This window comes from Aquarana catesbeiana, linkage group LG02 (genome assembly GCF_042186555.1).
Source record: "Aquarana catesbeiana isolate 2022-GZ linkage group LG02, ASM4218655v1, whole genome shotgun sequence".
NCBI lineage: Eukaryota > Metazoa > Chordata > Amphibia > Anura > Ranidae > Aquarana > Aquarana catesbeiana.
Genome location: NC_133325.1, coordinates 38842016 through 38863565, shown reverse-complemented (window position 1 = coordinate 38863565; position 21550 = coordinate 38842016). Strand labels below are relative to the sequence as shown.

The 21550-nt window shown below is 44.7% G+C and overlaps 1 protein-coding gene across 1 annotated transcript in view; it reads left to right on the top strand.

Moving 5' to 3' along the window:
* Positions 1–21550, top strand: part of INTS4 (integrator complex subunit 4) — a 139625-nt gene that overhangs the window by 19641 nt on the left and 98434 nt on the right. The window contains exons 5-9 of the mRNA XM_073612805.1: positions 1885–2070; positions 6225–6275; positions 15810–15898; positions 17473–17593; positions 19211–19282. Of these exons, the coding sequence (XP_073468906.1) occupies positions 1885–2070; positions 6225–6275; positions 15810–15898; positions 17473–17593; positions 19211–19282 (519 nt within the window). The remainder of the gene's footprint in view (positions 1–1884; positions 2071–6224; positions 6276–15809; positions 15899–17472; positions 17594–19210; positions 19283–21550) is intronic.

The window sequence follows — 21550 nt, the reverse complement described above, 5'->3', positions numbered from 1 at the left end:
CATTTGCCACATCACCTGCCACAAGTTGTGGATTGTCCACTTGCCACAAGTTGCGGATTGTCCACTTGCCACGTCACCTGCCACAAGTTGCTTGTTCAAATCTAACAACATATGGGTCAAATTCCAATTAGACTTCTGATAACAGCAATGCTAGTGGTGTATTGGATTGGATCATGGGCTCATTAGGGGTATATAAATGGTCTTTGAATCATTGCAAGCAATTGCAATTGTTTAAAATATTTTTTTTATGGTTTTTCTTCATTTGCCATCATTTTTGAGATTTTTAATGTAAACAAAAATAGGGCACCTTTAAAAAAACGCTTATAAACGCAAACGCGGCTAAACGCGGTACCGGCGTTTAGCCTTGTTTGGCGTCTAAACCCATTTTTTTGCTTCTGGAAAAACGAGGTTAAACGCAACTGCCTAAAAACGCCAAAAAACGAGACTGTGTACATGGACTCATAGGATAACACTGAATGAGTTCAGGGGCAGTTGAAAAAAGTGTCCAACTGCCTCTGAATGCGCGTTTTAACAGCGTCTCGTGTGCATGAGGCCTAAGTCGCCTGGCAAGTCGTCCCTGTGTGAACCGACCCTAAGTGTAAACATTGTAAGAATTTGTCAATGGAATAGACTTCGGTGTAAGTGAAAAAAGTTTAACCACTTAAACACTAAACCTTTTTCTGACATTTTGTTGGTTTCAAGTTAAAATCATTTTTTTTTTTTTTTTGCTAGAAAATTACTTAGAACCCCCAAACATTTTATATATATATATATTTTAGAGGATAAAATGGTGGTTGTTGCAATATTTTATGTCACCCTGTATTTGCGCAGCGGTCTTTCAAATGCAATTTTTTTGGAAAAAATTACTTTAATGAATAAAAAAAAAAAAAAAAAAAAAAACAGTTAGCCCCTTTTTTGTTTTTTTTGTTTTTTTGTATAATGTGAAAGATTTTACGTTGCGAGAATCGTGATCTTTTTATTCAAAGCAAAAAAATCGTGATTCTCATTTTGGCCAGAATCATGCAGCTCTAGCGTGTATACGTTTTTATAAACTAGTTTAGTTAGACTTCAGTGTTTTTTAATAAATGCATAACTGGATTTATTTGGTGGTTATTTTTTTATTTTTATTTTTTTTATCTGCCTTGAGTTAAAGTTTTACTAAACCCACAACAGTAAAATCAGCATATAAATATTTATAAGCAGTAAAGCGTGCTCACTGTGGAACCTAAGGGGTTAATCCTCTGCATTGTGTATAAAGGATGTCTTCTCTGATCCTCCCCTCCCTGCACTGTCTCCAAAACATAACCTGATATTTACAGAGCCAGGGGACGGGCTGCACATGCTCAGTTTGGTGTGTATTGCTAAAAGGTGGTTTTTTTTTTCCCCTCTTGGGAGGATGCATGTGATCAGTACAAGGCCAATCAGCAAGCACTGTCCAGACAGAGGGTCAGGGGTCCTGCATCCTGATATCACAGTTAGTGCACTATGAAAATTCCTCCTACGATCTTTAAGCAGAGACTGATAGAAGTCACAAGACTGCTATATACTGCTGATAAGAAAAGGTATTTAGCAGTTTATATTTACTAAAATAATTGCATTTCCATGTTCTGTGTACTGTGGGAGACAGGATATAGTGAATGCAGGGTCCTGGGGTTAGTAACATTTTAAGGTTCCCTTATGTGCCCTGTTATGTGATATGGTCATTCTAAGCTTTGAAAAGGTTTATGGAATTTACATTTGCTGAATTGAATATTGGTGACAACAAGGTGTAATTGTGTGGATAATTCAAACGTATTCAGATTGTATATGCTGAAAGCAATTATGTTTCATGTCCCACCACTATACTTTTAGTCTCCAGTAACCATATATTGTCCTCCCATACAGTACCTATCGGACACATCCCATGGAGTCAGAATCAAGTGTCTGCAGCTTTTGGGCTGTTTGGGGTCTGTGGATAAAGTCCCCCTAAAAGAGGTAGAAAGCGCACCAACAAAGGATGTGCAGAAGATATTAGGTGATTATTTCAATGATCAAGACCCCCGTGTCCGGACCGCTGCTATAAAAGCCATGGTGAGTTTTTATTTTGTGTGTGTGTGTTTGTGTGGTGTGTGTATGTGTGTGTATATATATATATATATATATATATATATATATATATATATATATATATATATATATATATATATATATATATATATATACACCCCTTAAATTTTTGTAAATATTTTATTGTATCTTTTCATGTGACCACAATGAAGAAATGACACTTTGCTACATTAGACATTAATGGCTGTGTGTTGAGTTATTTTGAGGGGACAGCAAATTTAAATTTTGTAGCAAAGTGTTATTTCTTCAGTGTTGTCACATGAAAAGATAGAATAAAATATTTACAAAAATGTGAGGGGTGTACAATATTGAGTTGGCTCCGCCCTTTGCAGCTATAACAGCTTCAACTCTTCTGGGAAGGCCGTCCACAAGGTTTAGGAGTGTGTCTATGGGAATGTTTGAGCATTCTTCCAGAAGAGCATTTGTGAGGTCAGGCACTGATGTTGGATGAGAAGGCCTGGCTCGCAGTCTCCCCTCTAATTCATCCCAAGGGTGTTCTATCGGGTTAAGGTCAGGACTCTGTGCAGGCCAGTCAAGGTTCCTCCACCCCAAACTCACTCATCTATGTCTTTTATGGACCTTGTTTGTGCACTGGTCCAAATCATTTGGTGGACTGGAATGCCATTAAAGTACATGTAAAGGCAGGCGTCCCAATACTTTTGATAATATAGGTGTGTGTGTGTGTGTGTGTGTGTGTGTGTGTGTGTATGTATGTATGTGTGTATATATATATATATATATATTAGGGCTGTTGAAAATGATCGCCGCATCGATGCATCGCGATTCTGCCCTTCCCGATTCGGCATCGATGCGGTATCCGGCCGTAATCGATTATGCGTGACGTCATTACGGCTCCTCCCCCTCCCCCCCGCACAGCAGTGCCTGCTGGAGGTGACAAGCCACTGATCGGCTGGCTAAGCTTGGCGCCGTTCCCCGTCAATGGGAGATGTATCCTCAGCTACTGCCCCCACCCACGCTCTCCCCCTCCTCAGACACGGGACAACGTCCTCTCTTATCTCCCCGATGTGCGGGGCGCAGAGCCCCACGGAGCTGTGAGACAGATCACTGTAGCTGTCATCACATCCGTGGGAGCGGCAGGACAATCGGGGTTGCCGAAGTCCCTGGAGATCCTGCACTGTGGGGGACATTGCAGTGTTTTCAGACCCCCATTATCTCTGTGACAGTTTGAGGATACAGACTGATTTCTCCCGTCCGTAGGACAGGAGAATCAGTGTGTACATTTAGGGGCTGGTGGCTGCAGCTGAGCGGAGTGTCTCTGACACTCATCTCACACAGCCCAGCGAAGCTCACTCCCCCCTCCCAGCAACGGACAGAGATTACATGCATACAGCTGCCCCCCCTCCTCCTCCTCCTCTTCCTCCTCCTCCTCTCTCCCCCTGTGTCTGCCCAGCCCGCCCACTCTCCTATCCCGACACAGCTGTGAAGGAGAGAGAGAGAGGAGGGGGGAGGGGGTGTGCGCGGGAGATATGAAGAACAGTCAGCAGCTCCACATTCCAAGCTGTGTGAACTTCCAGCCTCATCCCTGAATAAGTGAGGATTGCATTGTTCATTACACATTCATTACTGAACTGTCCCTTTCTCTCCCCCTCCCCCACTCTGTTCTTCCAAGATCCAGTTAGCACTAAGCCACTTATGCAGCCCATATATTGATCGTTTTTTTTTTTTCGTTTGGTCATTACACTGGAAAAAAAAAAAAAAAAGATCCAATTCCTCATCTACACATTCCAGGTGGATGGGGGAATCCTCCGACACTGGACCAGTGGGCGAACAACCAGGGTTGCTGTCCTGGCACTGCTATTGACAGCGCTGGTCTCTGTCTCCATGGCAGCAGCAGCGTATTATAACCCAATGCTGGCTACTTGGTGCATCATGTCTGCAGTCTCTGATCATCTCCTATATCATGTCTGCAGTCTCTGATCATCTCCTATATCATGTCTGCAGTCTCTGATCATCTCCTGTACTATGTCTGCAGTCTCTGATCATCTCCTCTATCATGTCTGCAGTCTCTGATCATCTCCTCTATCATGTCTGCAGTCTCTGACCATCTCCTGTATTATGTCTGCAGTCTCTGATCATCTCCTCTATCATGTCTGCAGTCTCTGATCATCTCCTGTACCATGTCTGCAGTCTCTGACCATCTCCTGTAGTATGTCTGCAGTCTCTGACCATCTCCTGTATTATGTCTGCAGTCTCTGATCATCTCCTCTCATGTCTGCAGTCTCTGACCATCTCCTGTACTATGTCTGCAGTCTCTGATCATCTCCTATATCATGTCTGCAGTCTCTAGCCATCTCCTGTAGTATGTCTGCAGTCTCTGACCATCTCCTGTATTATGTCTGCAGTCTCTGATCATCTCCTCTATCATGTCTGCAGTCTCTGACCATCTCCTGTACTATGCAGTCTCTGACCATATCCTGTAGTATGTCTGCAGTCTCTGACCATCTCCTGTAGTATGTCTGCAGTCTCTGACCATCTCCTGTAGTATGTCTGCAGTCTCTGACCATCTCCTGTACTATGTCTGCAGTCTCTGACCATCTCCTGTAGTATGTCTGCAGTCTCTGACCATCTCCTGTAGTATGTCTGCAGTCTCTGACCATCTCCTGTAGTATGTCTGCAGTCTCTGACCATCTCCTGTAGTATGTCTGCAGTCTCTGACCATCTCCTGTAGTATGTCTGCAGTCTCTGACCATCTCCTCCTGTAGTATGTCTGCAGTCTCTGACCATCTCCTGTAGTATGTCTGCAGTCTCTGACCATCTCCTGTAGTATGTCTGCAGTCTCTGACCATCTCCTGTAGTATGTCTGCAGTCTCTGACCATCTCCTGTAGTATGTCTGCAGTCTCTGACCATCTCCTGTAGTATGTCTGCAGTCTCTGACCATCTCCTGTAGTATGTCTGCAGTCTCTGACCATCTCCTGTAGTATGTCTGCAGTCTCTGACCATCTCCTGTAGTATGTCTGCAGTCTCTGACCATCTCCTGTAGTATGTCTGCAGTCTCTGACCATCTCCTGTAGTATGTCTGCAGTCTCTGACCATCTCCTGTAGTATGTCTGCAGTCTCTGACCATCTCCTGTAGTATGTCTGCAGTCTCTGACCATCTCCTGTACTAGGTTTGCAGTCTCTGACCATCTCCTGTACTAGGTTTGCAGTCTCTGACCATCTCCTGTACTAGGTTTGCAGTCTCTGACCATCTCCTGTACTAGGTTTGCAGTCTCTGACCATCTCCTGTACTAGGTTTGCAGTCTCTGACCATCTCCTGTACTAGGTCTGCAGTCTCTGACCATCTCCTGTACTATGTATGCAGTCTCTGACCATCTCCTGTATCATGTCTGAAGTCTCTGACCATCTCCTGTATCATGTCTGCAGTCTCTGACCATCTCCTGTATCATGTCTGTTGTGTTTTTTGTTTTTTTTAAGAACAGATAAAGAAAAAAAAATGGAGTTCTCCTGACTGCTTGAATTTTTTTTTATGAAAACCGCGCGCAGTAATCGTGATGCATCGTGATGCATCGCGGAATCGAATCGAATCGAATCGTTGACCTGATAATCGTAATCGAATCGAATCGTTAGGCAAGTGAAGATGCGCACCTCTAATATATATCTATCCCCCACCCGTTGTGACCAGAACAACACAGGATGTGGAGGGCATCGGATGTTCCCCATACCCAGAAAGATTAGGTATTTTATTTTACTCTGGATGGCTGATCAGAATGATGGGGTAGTAAAGGACAGGCAAGTATATGTTGCTTTGGGAATTGTGGGCTGTTAAAATCAACCTGTTGCTTAGTTCTGTATAGCTCAGGTTTGCTTTTAAGAGACCTTGCTAGGTCTCTAGGGGTCCACGTGTCCCACCTCCACTCTCTTCCAGTGCTGCAGCCTCTATCAGACGCTCCTGCATATAAAAATAATAATAATAATAATTATGGGGGTGTCAGATGCCTCTGTCCCTAACTGTGCACTGCAGTTCTATCCTTTGACCCCTACATCAGTGCTCAGTCTTGTAGTGATGTCACAGTGCACATCCAACACTCAAACCTTAATTATTCTTATGTTGCTGTATGTAATTTTGTTGATTTATGTTTTTTTTGCTTTTGCTCAGTTACAACTCCATGAGAGAGGCCTGAAGTTACAGCAAGGGACATATAGCCAGGTACAGTGCATCAAGTCCTAATTAACCATAAGTCTGGCCCCTATGTTTGTGATAGTGAACCAATTATAAATCCTCCTTAGAGAGATGGGGGTTACACCCCACACTATGCATAGAACCTTCACTGTCTTGGAGCCAAGATCCAGAATTCATCAGCTGCATATGGAAGCCTCAATGTTTTGTAGAGGTGCTCTCTCTCATTGGACTTTTGAATTGTGTAGGCTTGCTGCAAAGTGGCTGTGGACTTAGGACCTCAGTTTCAGCCCAACTATCTAGAGAGTGGCCCTAAGCCGGGGATACAGGAGACTTGCAGGTCACCTGATGTTATATGGTTAAAGTGGATGTAAACCCAATGTCATCCTTTCTAAACTACTGCCATAGGGGTTATCTATAAGGATATACACGCCTCCTGCATGTATCTTTACCTGTCAAATGTCTCCCCTCTGTCTGTTATGAGACCCGAAAAACTGCATATTCTGTGGGCGGGTCTGTTGTCTGGAGCTCGGTGGGTGGAGTCGTGATGTCAGTAGACTCCCCGCCCACCTCTACACTCCCCTTGTCATTATGCATTTTCTCCTGTGTATTTCTAACACTGAACTTCTGCTATGATCTCTAACATCCAGTGAAAAGACAGGAAAGTAACCACATGACTTCAGCATGTCAAATCATGGTGAGGTGTGGAACAGCCAATCCTTGCAGAGCTGCTGAAGAAAGGAGTGGGGGAGGGAATTTAAAAATACTGCATGTCTTAGGCTGGTGCACGAGATGTAAATCACCTGTCACTCACAGCAAGGGGGAGGATTTGACAGTTTTTCTCAATTTGTCAAGAATTGTCTCACTGAACAATAAAAGAGGATTGCTCAGAGATGGATTAACTCGGTGTGGCAAGACTGGGCTCAAATTATAGGAAATCGTATAATCTACAGTATGATATAAAAAAAAAAAAAAATTTTCGGGTTTACATCCACTTTAAGTGTCACCGGCTGTTTTAAATCATAGTACCCCACTCTCCCCTGCCTAAGGGGCACATTTACTCTCATCACACAACTATCGCCTCCTGTCGAGTTTACATCAGGGGTAGACTACCTTAAAGTGGTGGAGATCTACCTGAACATCACTGGGCACGACGCACTACTTTTGGGAGCTAACCTAGCAAGGCCATTAAAAAGTAAGGCAGTTTTGAAGAAAACTTGGTGCCAATTAATTCCGGGATCACACGGTAATGCGGCACACACTGCTGTGCATTTCCCACGTTTTCCCCACGTTTTGGTGCATTTTGACAGCCCGTTCATTTAAATGGGCTGCACTTCACATTGGAATGCAGAAAAAGTATTGCATACATTACTTTTAAAATCGCTCTGCAGCAAACCGCACGGTACCGCGGAACCATGCGATATGGTAGAAGGCAAAAAGAATTCTTCAATAAGGAACCAGCATGTTTAGCAAAAATATAAATGTTTAATATAGAAAAAATGATACCACATATACACCAGATAGTGTCAACAAAATTTGACAATAAGTGAACCAATAACCACCACTACCAATTAAAATAGACAACGTTGTCTAAAAAACAAAGAACAACATACAGATGGCCACCACAACACATACAGACACATCTAATTGGCCAGCTGGACTTAAAAAGTCTCATGTATAGTATATCTAGCTGAAAAATGAAAAGCCAATGGGTGACGGTATGCAGCCTTGAATGAAGGGGAGTCCGCAATGTACACTGCCGATGGCAAGCCTGGGTTTGACTACAGGTGGGTGTACAAACTATGAAGGTTACTGGTAGTAGCACTGACAAGTGGATATCAGCCGCAGCAAGTGGCATGCATGAGCGGCTGTGTCAGTGCTGGGCAGAGGTGCAGGGGAGGATGGTGTGCCTGTGTAACTTTAAATAAACGACAACAGCGTGTGGAGTGATGCGATCTCACCAGACCATAGGCATCCGGGTACAACAGGTAAGTTGGACAGTCCAATCCTCCTCAAGCTAAATCATCCTCTGGTCAAAATAAAGTGGCTGATAAGTCCGTGTGAGTAGATGCCCGCCAGGTAAATGGAAGTGGGGGAACGTAGTGGCGTACCGCCTGCTTGCGGAATGGAGCCACAGTTGCTTCCGGATTCCGTGCTGTGGGGCTATCGACGGACTTTCGGCAGGGCTTGAGCGGCTTCAGCAGTAATGAATCAGATCCCAGGGGCTGGTGGGTGGGTCTGTACGGGTGCTACATCGAACGTGATGGCGTCATGCTGACGCGTTTCATCCGTAAAGGATTTCTTCAGAGCATGCGCAGTAATTGCAGTAGGCGGCTTAAATAACAATACCAGTTAAAGACGTAAATACGTCAGCTAGCCGTTGTCTAGGCAACTGCACAACAGATAGACAGCCATTCAAATCAAAAGACAACAACAAATAGTAATAGTAGAATGGGCCCGTCCGTGGGTGCAGCAGCACCACCAGGTATATTTAAATGGAGAGGGGGGGGAGGGGGGGGGGGAGGGAAAGAAGGGAAGGAAGAAGATATGGTTATCTGAATATTAAAATAATTAGGGCAATGACGGAGAGGCATGAGGATTTTCCTCCGATAACTATGATGTAAGGAATACTGATAAGTTACATTCATTATTTAACCCATGTGGGGACATACTGTCAAGGGTATATATCCACATTTTTTCTTTCTGGCAGAGAATCCTGTCGAAGTCACCCCTTCTAAGGGGGAGGTTTAATTTGTAGATACCCTTGACAGTAAGTCCCGTGGGATCCCCACCATGATGATCAAGGAAATGTAGGGGGATGGGACGCTCATCATCCTTACTGAGGATGCTCTGTACGTGTTCACTGATCCTGATCCTGAGTTTCCTTTTTGTTTTCCCCACGTATTTTTTGCCACATGGACATGTGATCATGTAGACCACTCGTGTGGTATTACAGTTGATAAAGTTGTGAATTCTAAACTGTTTCTCACCATCAGAACCAGTGAACACGTCAGTGCGCTCCACATACTTGCATATACTGCATCTACCGCATTTGAACATGCCTTTTAAAGGTGGAAGTTGTGTAAGCCAGTTTTGACTGTGTGACCTGAGATATTCGGAATGAATCAGGTGGTCCCTGAGATTCCGAGAACGTCGGGCGGTGAGGAGAGGGCGTTCACCTACTATTTCACCCAATACAGGGGAGTCTGAAAGGATGTGCCAGTGGTTACCAAGTATGGTCCGAATTTGTTTCCATTGGGAACCGTACTTGGTAATAATCCTGGGGGGCCCATAGTTATCATTAAAGGCCTTGGGTTTTTTTCTAACCAGGAGTTGTTGTCGATCAGTCTGAGCAGCTCTTTTCTTAGCTGTTCTGATAGCCCCATGGGAGTAACCCCTGTCTCGGAATCTACCATATAAGTCCCTGGCTTCAATGTCAAAATCTTGTTGTGTGGAGCAGTTTCTGCGAATACGGAGGAACTGGCCCACAGGTATACCTCTGATCAGCGATTTAGGATGATCACTTGTTGCCTGGAGGAGCGTATTCGCTGCTGTGGGTTTTCTGTACGTTTTGGTACTGATCCTCCCATTGTTGGCGGTAAGGGTGAGGTCCAAAAAGGAGAGGGTGTGTTGATGGGCAGTGTAGGTGAGCCTAATATTTCTGTCATTGGTGTTGAGTTCATCCATGAACAACACCAGTTCCTGTTCTGTACCCGCCCAGACCATAAATACATCATCGATGTACCTCAGCCAGAGGCGACTATGGCTGAGGTACATCGACGAATGGTAGACACACTCCTCCTCCCACATGCCAAGGTGAAGGCATGCATAAGATGGAGCCCATGGTGCCCCCATCGAGGTGCCCCTGATTTGTCGATAATAAGACCCCATGAACTGGAAGCAATTATGCTCCAATAAAAATTTGAGCATATCACAAATAAACTCATTTTGATGTCCCAGATCTGGAAATTTCTTTTCAAGAAAGAAATGGGTTGCTTTCAATCCCCAGGTGTGGGGAATTGATGTGTATAAGGATTCAACATCAATCCCAACCAACATAGATCCCTCCGGTAGGACCACGTTCTCTAGATGGGATAATACATGCCCAGTGTCTTGTACATATGAGGGCAGGTCAAATACCAATTCCTTGATTAGTGCATCAATGAATTTACCCGTTTTTTCAAGGGGACCATTCACTGCCGACACGATGGGCCTACCGGGGGGATTGGTTAGGGATTTATGGAGCTTCGGTATAATGTAAAAAGTGGGTGTGTTGAACTGAGACACCTTAAGAAAATTAAACTCCTTTTTGTTAATTAATTTTTCCTCCATAGCTAAACTCAGCTGGTAGTTCAGTTCATTGATAATGTCGGGGAAGGGGTTTATATCAAGTTTGTGATAAGTAAGTTTATCACTTAGGAGTCTAAGTACTTCATTTTCATATTGATCCTCCGTGAGGAGGACCAGGTTACCCCCTTTGTCACTGCCCTTAATTACAATACCGGGGGTCTCCTCTAGTTCTTTTAGGGCCTTTCTCTCATCTCTGGTAAGGTTATCTATACCCTTGTATTTCCAATTGACCTTAGATAGGTCTCTTTTAACCTGTGCCAGGAAAAATTCGATGGCTTTGTGTTTGGACAAAGGGGGCATTTTATCCGATTTGATGGACAGGTTGGCGGGGCGGGCAAGGGCAACCTGCATTGGGGGTATCTCAGAGTCAAAATCAGAGTCCTCATTTTCTAGTAGAAGTAAAACAAGTGCATCCAAGGCCTCCCTTTCCTCTTTATTCTGGGAGTCCTGTTTAGTCTCAGTGTGTTTAGATAGATGCCAGTATCTAAAGAGGACTTTTCTTAGATAGAGGGAGATATCCTTGTACACTTCGAACTCATTCATCCCTGATTTGGGGGAGAAAGAGAGACCCTTGCTAAGTAGGGAAAGATGATATTGGTTCAGAGGGAAGTTGGTCAGGTTAACTACCTTCATATCTGTGGGGGAGTCCTCTGTTGATTTCTGGATGCCTATGTCCTGTGTGTTTTCTTCCTCACCTGTCTCTGGCTTTTGCGAATTTCCCTTGTTCTTCCTTGATGACCTGGGGGTGAATCTGGGGGTATCTTCCCTTTTCCTATTGCTTGGTTCTTCCCATGCGATATGGTGCCCACAAACACACTGCATTTTGCAATCTGCATTTATGGTGCTGTTACCAATACACTGGTACCTGAATGCAGATCGTAAAGGCAGTGTGCTCACTGGCAGTGCGGGGAAACGCGCATAGAATGCATGTTTTCTGCACCACATTCTGGTGTGAACTGGCCCTTGGAAAAATAGAATTCTAAAAAAGTCAATGTAAAAATATGAACGTATTCAGGTCAGGAGTAACTAAAGTTCACAGGTCAGGAGTATATAGCACAGCGTTGACGGGTCAGGAGTATATAGCGCGGCATTGACGGGTCAGGAGTATATAGCGCGGCATTGACGGGTCAGGAGTATATAGCGCGGCATTGACGGGTCAGGAGTATATAGCGCGGCATTGACGGGTCAGGAGTATATAGCGCGGCATTGACGGGTCAGGAGTATATAGCGCGGCATTGACGGGTCAGGAGTATATAGCGCGGCGTTGACGGGTCTGGAGTATATAGCGCGGCATTTAGGGGTCAGGAGTATATAGCGCGGCATTGACGGGTCTGGAGTATATAGCGCGGCATTGAGGGGTCAGGAGTATATAGCGCGGCATTGACTGGTCTGGAGTATATAGCGCGGCGTTGACTGGTCTGGAGTATATAGCGCGGCGTTGACTGGTCTGGAGTATATAGCGCGGCGTTGACTGGTCTGGAGTATATAGCGCGGCGTTGACTGGTCTGGAGTATATAGCGCGGCGTTGACTGGTCTGGAGTATATAGCGCGGCGTTGACTGGTCTGGAGTATATAGCGCGGCGTTGACGGGTCAGGAGTATATAGCGCGGCATTGACGGGTCTGGAGTATATAGCGCGGCATTTAGGGGTCAGGAGTATATAGCGCGGCATTGACGGGTCTGGAGTATATAGCGCGGCATTGAGGGGTCAGGAGTATATAGCGCGGCATTGACTGGTCTGGAGTATATAGCGCGGCGTTGACTGGTCTGGAGTATATAGCGCGGCGTTGACTGGTCTGGAGTATATAGCGCGGCGTTGACTGGTCTGGAGTATATAGCGCGGCGTTGACTGGTCTGGAGTATATAGCGCGGCGTTGACTGGTCTGGAGTATATAGCGCGGCGTTGACTGGTCTGGAGTATATAGCCCAATACTGTTTTGCCCTTCCCTAAAGATCGGTTCCTTACTTGCTTGTTCAGACATACTGCTTTCCATCCCCCTCCCCTCACATCTATAGAGTGCCTGTGTGAGATGTAGAAAATGGGTAGGATGGATGTGAGGGGAGGATCACAGGAGTCAGTAAAGCTGTGCTGCAGAGTCGGCTGTTTCTGTGTGCTGCTCTGCTCGGAAATCAAGGAGTTGTTTGGACAGCTGGGTCGGCACTGCAGACACGAGATGTACCCGTCACCCTCTCGTGATCGACGGGTTGCCGACCCCTGGTTTACATCCTCCCATGAAATTCCTCTGTGCTCTTGCTGCGCCTATGCAGTAGATCCTTATAGTTTTCTAGAGGGCCTTATTCCCAGCGTCTGTCTATGGGGCAGGGCCATTTTGAATTCTATGAAGATCTGTGTGACCAGCACACAGAAAATTTTTACAGACAAATGTTATTGCGTGAGGCCGTGGCAGTGGGAAATAGGTATTTATCTATAGAGGGGGAAGGGTTAGGTTACTTTAGATTGGGTGTGCGAAAAGGTTTAAGTAAACTTTTAAGAAGCCAGTGTATACTTGGTGGTCCTCATTAGGGATGAGCTCTTGTGTGTTCTAATCCTAGTCTGAACCCACCTGAGATCCCATGAGAAAGCTGTCGCTGTGCTTGGCCAATCATAAGCAACTGAGGCATTTGGTGCCCTGTAGCCACGTGTATACATGCAAAACAAAAACCAAAGAAAATTCCCAGCTCAACTTACAAGCCTGCAATCAACCAAACGATCCTGTCTAATAGTTTGCGTTTAAAAACAGAGGTTTAGTTTGCACACATTTGCAAATACATGTGTAACCTGCAGCAGCCGTGACAAGTCATCCCATTATTATCTGCAGTCCTAATTTTTAAGAGCCTCCATAGTAGAAGTACATGCATAATGATGGATAGGCAGAGGGCAGGTGAGTCTGGAGAAAGCCCCTCCCTCCGCTCCTTAAAGGCACAGGGGAGCATCGGACACCCAGCACATAGCACAATGGCAGCAAAGGTGTCCAGTGCGTCCCCTCACCTTACCTTAGTTAGGACTGCAGATCATACTGGGATGCCGTGGAGTGCCTCTGCAGCTTACGCATGTATTTGCAAATGTGTGCAAACTGTTAGACAGGATAATTCAGTTGGTTGCAGGCTGGCTGGTAGAGGTGCGCATCTTCACTGGTCTTATGATTCGATTACATAGTCAACGATTAGATTCCGTGATGCATCACTGCCGATGTTTTCCATCAAAAAAAAAATTCAAGGATTTCGAAGAACTCCTCCTTTTTTTTCATTTCATATGCTTTTAAAAAAAAATGGACACTCCCTGCATTTAGCAGGACATGGGAGATTCCAGGATACAAGGGAGGGGGTAGGAACTGAAGGATGGAAGAATCCATGAATAAGAAAGAAGGGATGGAAGAATCCATGGATAGAGAATGGAAGACTGGAGGAATCTGGAGATAAGAACTGAAGGATGGGAGAGTCTGGGGATGGAGATGGAGGAATCCATGGACAGGAACAAAAGGATGGGAGAGTCTGGGGATGGAGATGGAGGAATCAATCCACGGACAGGAACAGAAGGATGGGGGGAGTCTGTAGATGAAGGAATCCGTGGACAGGAACAGAAGGATGGGAGAATCTGGGGATGGAGATGGAGGAATCAATCCATGAACAGGAACAGAAGGATAGGGTAGTCTGGAGATGGAGGAATAAATCCATGGACAGGAACAGAAGGATAGGGGAGTCTGGGGATGGAGATGGAGGACCCCGTAGACAGGAGCAGAAGGATGAGAGAATCTGGGGATGGAGATGGAGGAATCAGTCCATGGACAGGAACAGATGGATGGGAGAATCTGGGGATGGAGATGGAGGAATCAATCCATGGACAGGAACAGAAGGATGGGAGAGTCTGGGGATGGAGATGGAGCAATCAATCCATGGACAGGAACAGAAGGATGGGAGAGGATGGGGATGAAGATGGAGGAATCCGTGGACAGGAACAGAAGGATGAATAAAAATGGTGGTGGTAAAGGGGGGGCTGAAGGATGGGGGGTACAGGCATTCACATAGTAGAAAAACACACTGCTGCCGGGAGGACAGGAGTGATGGAATCCGCAGCTGACAAACAGCCCTGTGATGTTCACTGTACTGGCTCAGTGCTGAGAGTTCAGTTCTTCCCTGTTTGCACATTCAAGCACACTAGGAGTTAACACAGTGGGAGGTGTGAACGGGAAAGACAGAGCTGAACTCTCAGCACAGGGCCAGTAAGAGTTGTAAGCAGAGTACACTCATATGTCCTCTTACACGTGTTTAACTGTGTCTTATTGAATCCCGTCTTATAGTACATTAAGTGCCCCACTGTATATGCCTTTTGTAGCTATATACTGCATTTCAGACTGCCCCTCGGCTCTCATGTGACTCAGACTGCCCAGCTCATCACTTGCTGCTCTCCTCTCGGCTGACGTCCACAGAGGATTCTCAGCCCCGCCCGCTGTAGCTGTCAGATTGGGAGAAGAGCAGTGGGCTGAACAGTGTGAAATGCGGTATATAGCTACATATTTTTTAAAAGGCATGTACAGTGGGGCACTTAAGGTACTAAAAGATGGGATTCAGTAAGACACAGTTAGTTTAAAACTTGTAAGTAGAGTATGATGGGAGCTCTCTCCCAGGGGGGGCAAGTCGGGATGACGTCACCCGCCAATCAATTATTCTGGTTGCAGCATCGATGCCGCATCGTGGACACCCGAATCGCGATGCATTGATGCCGCATCGTGGACACCCGAATCGCGATGCATCGATGCTACGATTATATTCAACACCCCTACTGGGGCTGGTGAGTGGAGCTGGGAATTTTCTTTGGTTTTGTTTTACATGCGTCGCCCTTCCATGAGCTCCTTGCTGCGAAGGCCAGTTATAGGTGGGGCAGTGGCCTGTATACATGCCCTTTGTACACATGCGGCTGTGGCTTAGGAAATGCCTTGGCCACTTATGACCACTGCCTGGTGAAATTGCTTCGGTGGGTTGGGACTAGGATCTGAATATGCTTGAGCTCATTTAATGAAATATATAAATCTATACTGACAGCTAGATGGATTTTAAACATAAACTGTAAAACTGCAAATGAAAGATGAAACCCGAACATTTTGATAGTGAAGATCGACTACCGTGTTTGATGGGTGATGGTTTCATAGAATGGAAAATGGGAATTCCCGTTAATATATATTAGGTGAAGATGATGGCCCTTGTGTTTCCTATACAGGCTTGTAAACTGCTTACTGATGACTATGAACAAGTGCGTAGTGCTGCCGTGGAACTCATTTGGGTTTTAAGTCAGCTCTATCCAGAAAGGTAATTTTATATATATTTTTTTCTTTTTAGCGAAGTAAACTTGTCCTGAAAAGAAATAATGCAATGTATATACATATGGATTTAGACAGTATATACACTGACCGGCCACTTTATTAGGTACTGTTCAATTGCTTGGTAACACAAATTGCCAATCACACGGCAGGAACTCAATGCATTTTGGCATCTAGATGCGGTGAAGACAACTCGCTGAAGTTCAAACCGAGCATCAGAATGGGGACGAAGGGGGATTTAAGTGACATTGAACATGGCATGGTTGTTGGTGGCAGACACGCTGGTCTGAGTATTTTAAAAACTGCTGATCTACTGGGATTTTCACATACAACCACCTCTTGGGTTTACAGAGAATGGTCCAAAAAAGAGAGAATATCCAGTCAGCGGCAGTTGTGTGGAGGAAAATGCCTTGCTGAGGTCAGAGGAGAATGGGCAGACTGGTTTGAGATGATAGAAAAGCAACAGTAACTCAAATAATCACTCGTTACATCCAAGGTATGCAGAATACCATCTCTAAATGCACAACACATCGAACCTTGAAGCAGATGGGCTACAGCAGCAGAAGACCAAACCGGGTGCCACTCCTGTTACGTAAGAACAGGAAACTGAGGCTACAATTCTCACAGGATCACCAAATTTGGACAACAGAAAACTGGAAAAACGTTGCCTGGTCTGATGAGTCTCGATTTCAGCTGCGACATTCAGATGGTGGGGTCAGAATTTGTCATAAACAACATGAAATCATGGATCCATCCTGCCGGTTCAGGCTGGTGGGGGTGTAATGGTGTGGGGGATATTTTCTTGGCACATTTTGGGCCCCTTAGTACCAAATGAGCATCGATTAAACACCACGGCCTACCTGAGTATTGTTGCTGACCATGTCCATCCCTTTATGACTACAGTGTCCCATCTTCTGATGGCTCCTTCCAGCAGGATAATGCACCATGTCACAAAGCTCCAATCATCTCACCACTGGACAATGAGGTCCCTGTACTCCAATGGCCTCCACACTCGCCACATCTCATCCAATAGAGCACCATTGGGATGTGGTGGAACGGGAGATTGGCATCATGGATGTGCAGCTGACAAATCTGCAGCAACTGTGTGATGCTATCATGTCACTATGGAGAAAAATCCCTGAGGAATGTTTCCAACACCTTGCATCTATGGCATCAAGAATGAAGGCAAATGGGGGTCCAACCCGGGACTAGCAAGGTGTACCTAATAAAAAAGTGGCCTGTGTGTGATATATAGTGTAATATAATATATATATAATGTGTGTGTATATATAGATATATATGTATGTGTGTGTGTGTGTATATATATATATATATATATATATATATATATATATATATATATATATATATATATATATATATATATATAATATATAAAATTATTTTTGGTGTTAAGGGTGCTAGATTCTTGTCCCAGGTTTCTGCACAGCCCTCTACACATTAGCCATCTCTGCATGTAATTCTTGTCATATCACATGTGAAGATAAGACTTCTTGTCCCTGCTGTGTATCCTGGGTGTAACTCTTCCTTCTCCCTCTCCAGCATTGTTCCTATCCCATCCTCCAATGAGGAGATCCGCCTGGTGGATGATGCTTTCGGCAAGGTCTGTCACATGGTCAGCGATGGGTCATGGGTAGTACGTGTTCAAGCCTGCAAGCTTCTGGTGAGTTTTTTGTTATCCACTTGAAGAACTCCTAATGTACATATATATACTTTGTGGCTTTCAAGTGGTATACAGACTGCAGCTAGATGCATAATCTCGGTATTGTTTTTTCTTGAGGCGATCATCTTTTTTTGTAAAAGCCATCCTAGCGGCTAATTAGCTGCTGGATGGCTTTAACAGGCGGCGGGAGTGGTCGAAATATGAAGTCGGCGGTTCTGTTGGCTTAATATAGAGCTGATCGAGGACCTGAAGGTCTCTGATCATCTTTATGGTGAAGGAAACTGGAAGTGACGAGTATTTAGTCACTTTCAGTTTCTCTGAATGGGAACGGCGCTATTTTTAAATTGTGAAAGTATTTGATCACACTAATCTTGGTGTGACCGGATGATTTTAAGGGCAGAGGAGACATCTGAGGTCTTTCTCTTTTTCTGGGGTCTAATAGACCTGCACCCAATGAGTCCACAGTGATCGCACCACACGTGAAGTATCACCACAAATGTGAGAGCAATTCTAGCACCAGACCTCCCATGTAACTCTAAACTGATAACCTGCCAAGGCTTTTAAAGTGTCCCCTACGGAGATTTTTTAAATACCGTAGGTTGGCCCCATTCCATGAGCATGCATTTTAAAGCGTGACATGTTGGGTATCTATTTACTCGGCGTAACACCGCCTTTTTTTAAATATTTTTTACAAAAAAAATTGGGTATTATAATGATGTTTGTGTGCACTAAAGTTCAATAAAGTATATTTTTTTTCCCCAAATATTTGTGTTCGAAAGATGCTGCAAAAATACCGTGTATAAAACTTGTGTGCAAAACCCACCATTTTATTCTCTAGGTCATTTGCCCCAAAAAAAATATATAATGTCTATAGTCCAACTAAGATATCATACTGTATTATAATACACTCTTAGCGGAGACCAGGTGCCACCTGGCAATTTGATTTTCTATTACTATAAACCCCATAGGATCCTCCGTAACAATATTCCTGTAATACCATGTTTGCTTCATTAAGCACTATACATGTTGTAATGCATTGAATCCCAATACTTTTGTTTGATCTCTCGTTTTACATGCTGTTGATATTGCATGAATTTATCTTCTTATTTGTTTTGTCATTTCTCAAAATTTCAATAAATAAAATGAGAGAGAGAGAGAGAGAGAGAGAGAGAGAGAGAGAATGAATATCTTCTCTGTACCTTCTCCTGTACATGTATGGCAGAACGGAGTGCACACGGCTCTGGATAGCCACATAACGTACATACGCAGGTTCTGTCTATTGACACTTTTAGTTTACAGACCAACATGGAACTCAGCAGTTGCTGGAACACATGCATGTAGACAGGAAGTAGTCTAGCTTGTAGATCCAGCTGCAAAAAAAAAGTTAAGGGGAACAGGCAAGATCATTGCCTTGGTTGTGTGCGATTTGGCTGCTAGACCCAAGCACTGTCACAGGGCAGGGATCTCCTCCTCCATCCAAGATGACAATGACTTGTAAAGAGGAGGGGAATTAACAATTGTGATCTGCTATATGGTAGTGTTATGCACACAAAAGAACTGTCTGTACTCTGTTAATACACACTGACTTCTTGTACCACCTCTTATTCTGTACTACAGGGATCAATGCTGCAAGTCAGCCCCCATTTCCTGGAGCAGACCTTGGACAAGAAGCTTATGTCTGACCTGCGGGTAAAGTATCCTGTCTCTTGAATTGGGAATTTGTGGGCATCATTTGACAGAGATCTGATATGTCCTAATTTAATCACTTGCCTACTGGGCACTTTTACCCTCTTCCTGCCCGGGCCAGTTTTCAGCTTTCAGCGCTGTCGCACTGACAATTGCGCAGTCAGGCAACACTGTACCCATATGAAATGTTTATCACTTTTTTCACATAAATAGAGCTTTCTTTTGGTGGTATTTAATCAACATTGGGTTTTTTTATTTTTTGCTAAATAAACTAAAAAAGATCGACATGTTTGGGGAAAAAAACGTTTTTCATAGTTTGTTATAACATTTTGTAAACTGGTCATTTTTCTCCTTCACTAATGGACTGCATTAATGAGGTGGCACTGATGAGACAGCACTGATAGGTGACACTAATGAGGAGGCACTGGTGGGTACTAATTGGCTGCACTAATAGGTGACACTGATGAGGAGGCACTGGTGGGTACTAATTGGCAGAACTGATAGGTGACACTGAGGAGGCACGGTTGGGTACTAATTGGTAGCACTTGTAGGTGACACTGATGAGGAGGCACTGGTGGGTACTAATTGGCAGCACTGATAGGTGACACTGAGGAGGCACTGGAGGGTACTAATTGGCAGCACTAATAGGTGACACTGATGAGGAGGCACTGGTGTGTACTAATTGGCAGCACTGATAGGTGACACTGAGGAGGCACTGGTGTGTACTAATTGGCAGCACTGATAGGTGACACTGATGAGGAGGCACTGGTGGGTACTAATTGGCAGCACTGATAGGTGACACTGAGGAGGCACTGGTGGGTACTAATTGGCAGCACTGATAGGTGACACTGAGGAGGCACTGGTGGGTACTAATTGGCAGCACTAATAGGTGACACTGAGGAGGCACTGGAGGGTACTAATTGGCAGCACTAATAGGTGACACTGATGAGGAGGCACTGGTGGGTACTAATTGGCAGCACTAATATGTGACACTGATGAGGAGGCACTGGTGGGTACTAATTGGCAGCACTAATAGGTGACACTGATGAGGAGGCACTGGTGGGTACTAATTGGCAGCACTGATAGGTGGCACTGGTGTGCACTGATTGGCAGCACTGATGGGCACTGTTGGGACTGCACTTATAATCGGTGCCATGATTAGATGTCCCTTTTTCACAAGCCGTTTATCGACACAGCATGAGGAAAGGCATGCCGATAACTGGCTTGTGTTTTCAACATGATCAGCTGTGATTGGACACAGCTGATCACATGATAAAGTGCAGCTGATTAGCGCTTTACTTTGATTTGTGATCAGCTGTGTCCAAATGACACTGCGATAACAGAGCACACCGATCCGAGGTGGGCGCGATCACAGGAGGACGTCATATGTAGCCCTCCCAGAACTGGCCGGCCGTGCTATAGCTGAACAACAAGTCAACAAGTAGTTGAACCCTGGTGCTCAGTCTGCAGCCTAAGGGCTACATGCGGCCCTCTGATACTTGTTGTAAGCCCTTAGACCCCAGCAGTCAGTAGTGTAATTGCGTTGTAAAAGGACTGCAGCATTGGTGATCTCCAGCAGTCTTTTAGCTTTTTCCTTGTCTCTTATTTTGTCCTACAGCATGTTTTCAATCTCCAACCACACTTTTAGCATATGCACAGTCTCCGCCATCTCCTGCAGTATATCCACAGACAGTCCTCTGTAGCATTACATGTGCTAAATATTATGTGCAGCCCTTTGCTGATGTCAGGGGCCACAGTGGATGCCTCTATACCTTGTAAGTTGATAACCACTGAAATAAATCCCAAGTGAACTCTCATTTTAAAAGTCTTGAATATATTCCAAGTGCGTCAAAACCAAAGGTGCTCAATATCTGACCATTTTCTTTATAAAAGCGCTATATAGGCCGAGTAGAAAAGGTTGTCTCCTGCAAGCAAGCAGAATCTCTAGAATGTATTTAGCTTGTTTAAACTAAGCATTCAATTGTTCATTAAAGTGGAATTATACACACCAATGACATCAGTAGAATGGCTTGGTGGATGGGTAAACTGCAGTTTGCTATTGGGTACATTCAGCTTACTCGGAGATACTTTTGAGTTCCCACAGAGGTGCTTCTGACCTTTGTTCTAAGTTGCTTCCAAAGCTGCCTTTGCATTCTCATCGATTTTGTATAGCACTAAAAGCATTTCTGATGCAAGCAATTTGCACATACACAAGCCCCTAAGGCAGTGGTAAACTTACTTGATATAAGGAACCTCAAGTGCAACCCCTGA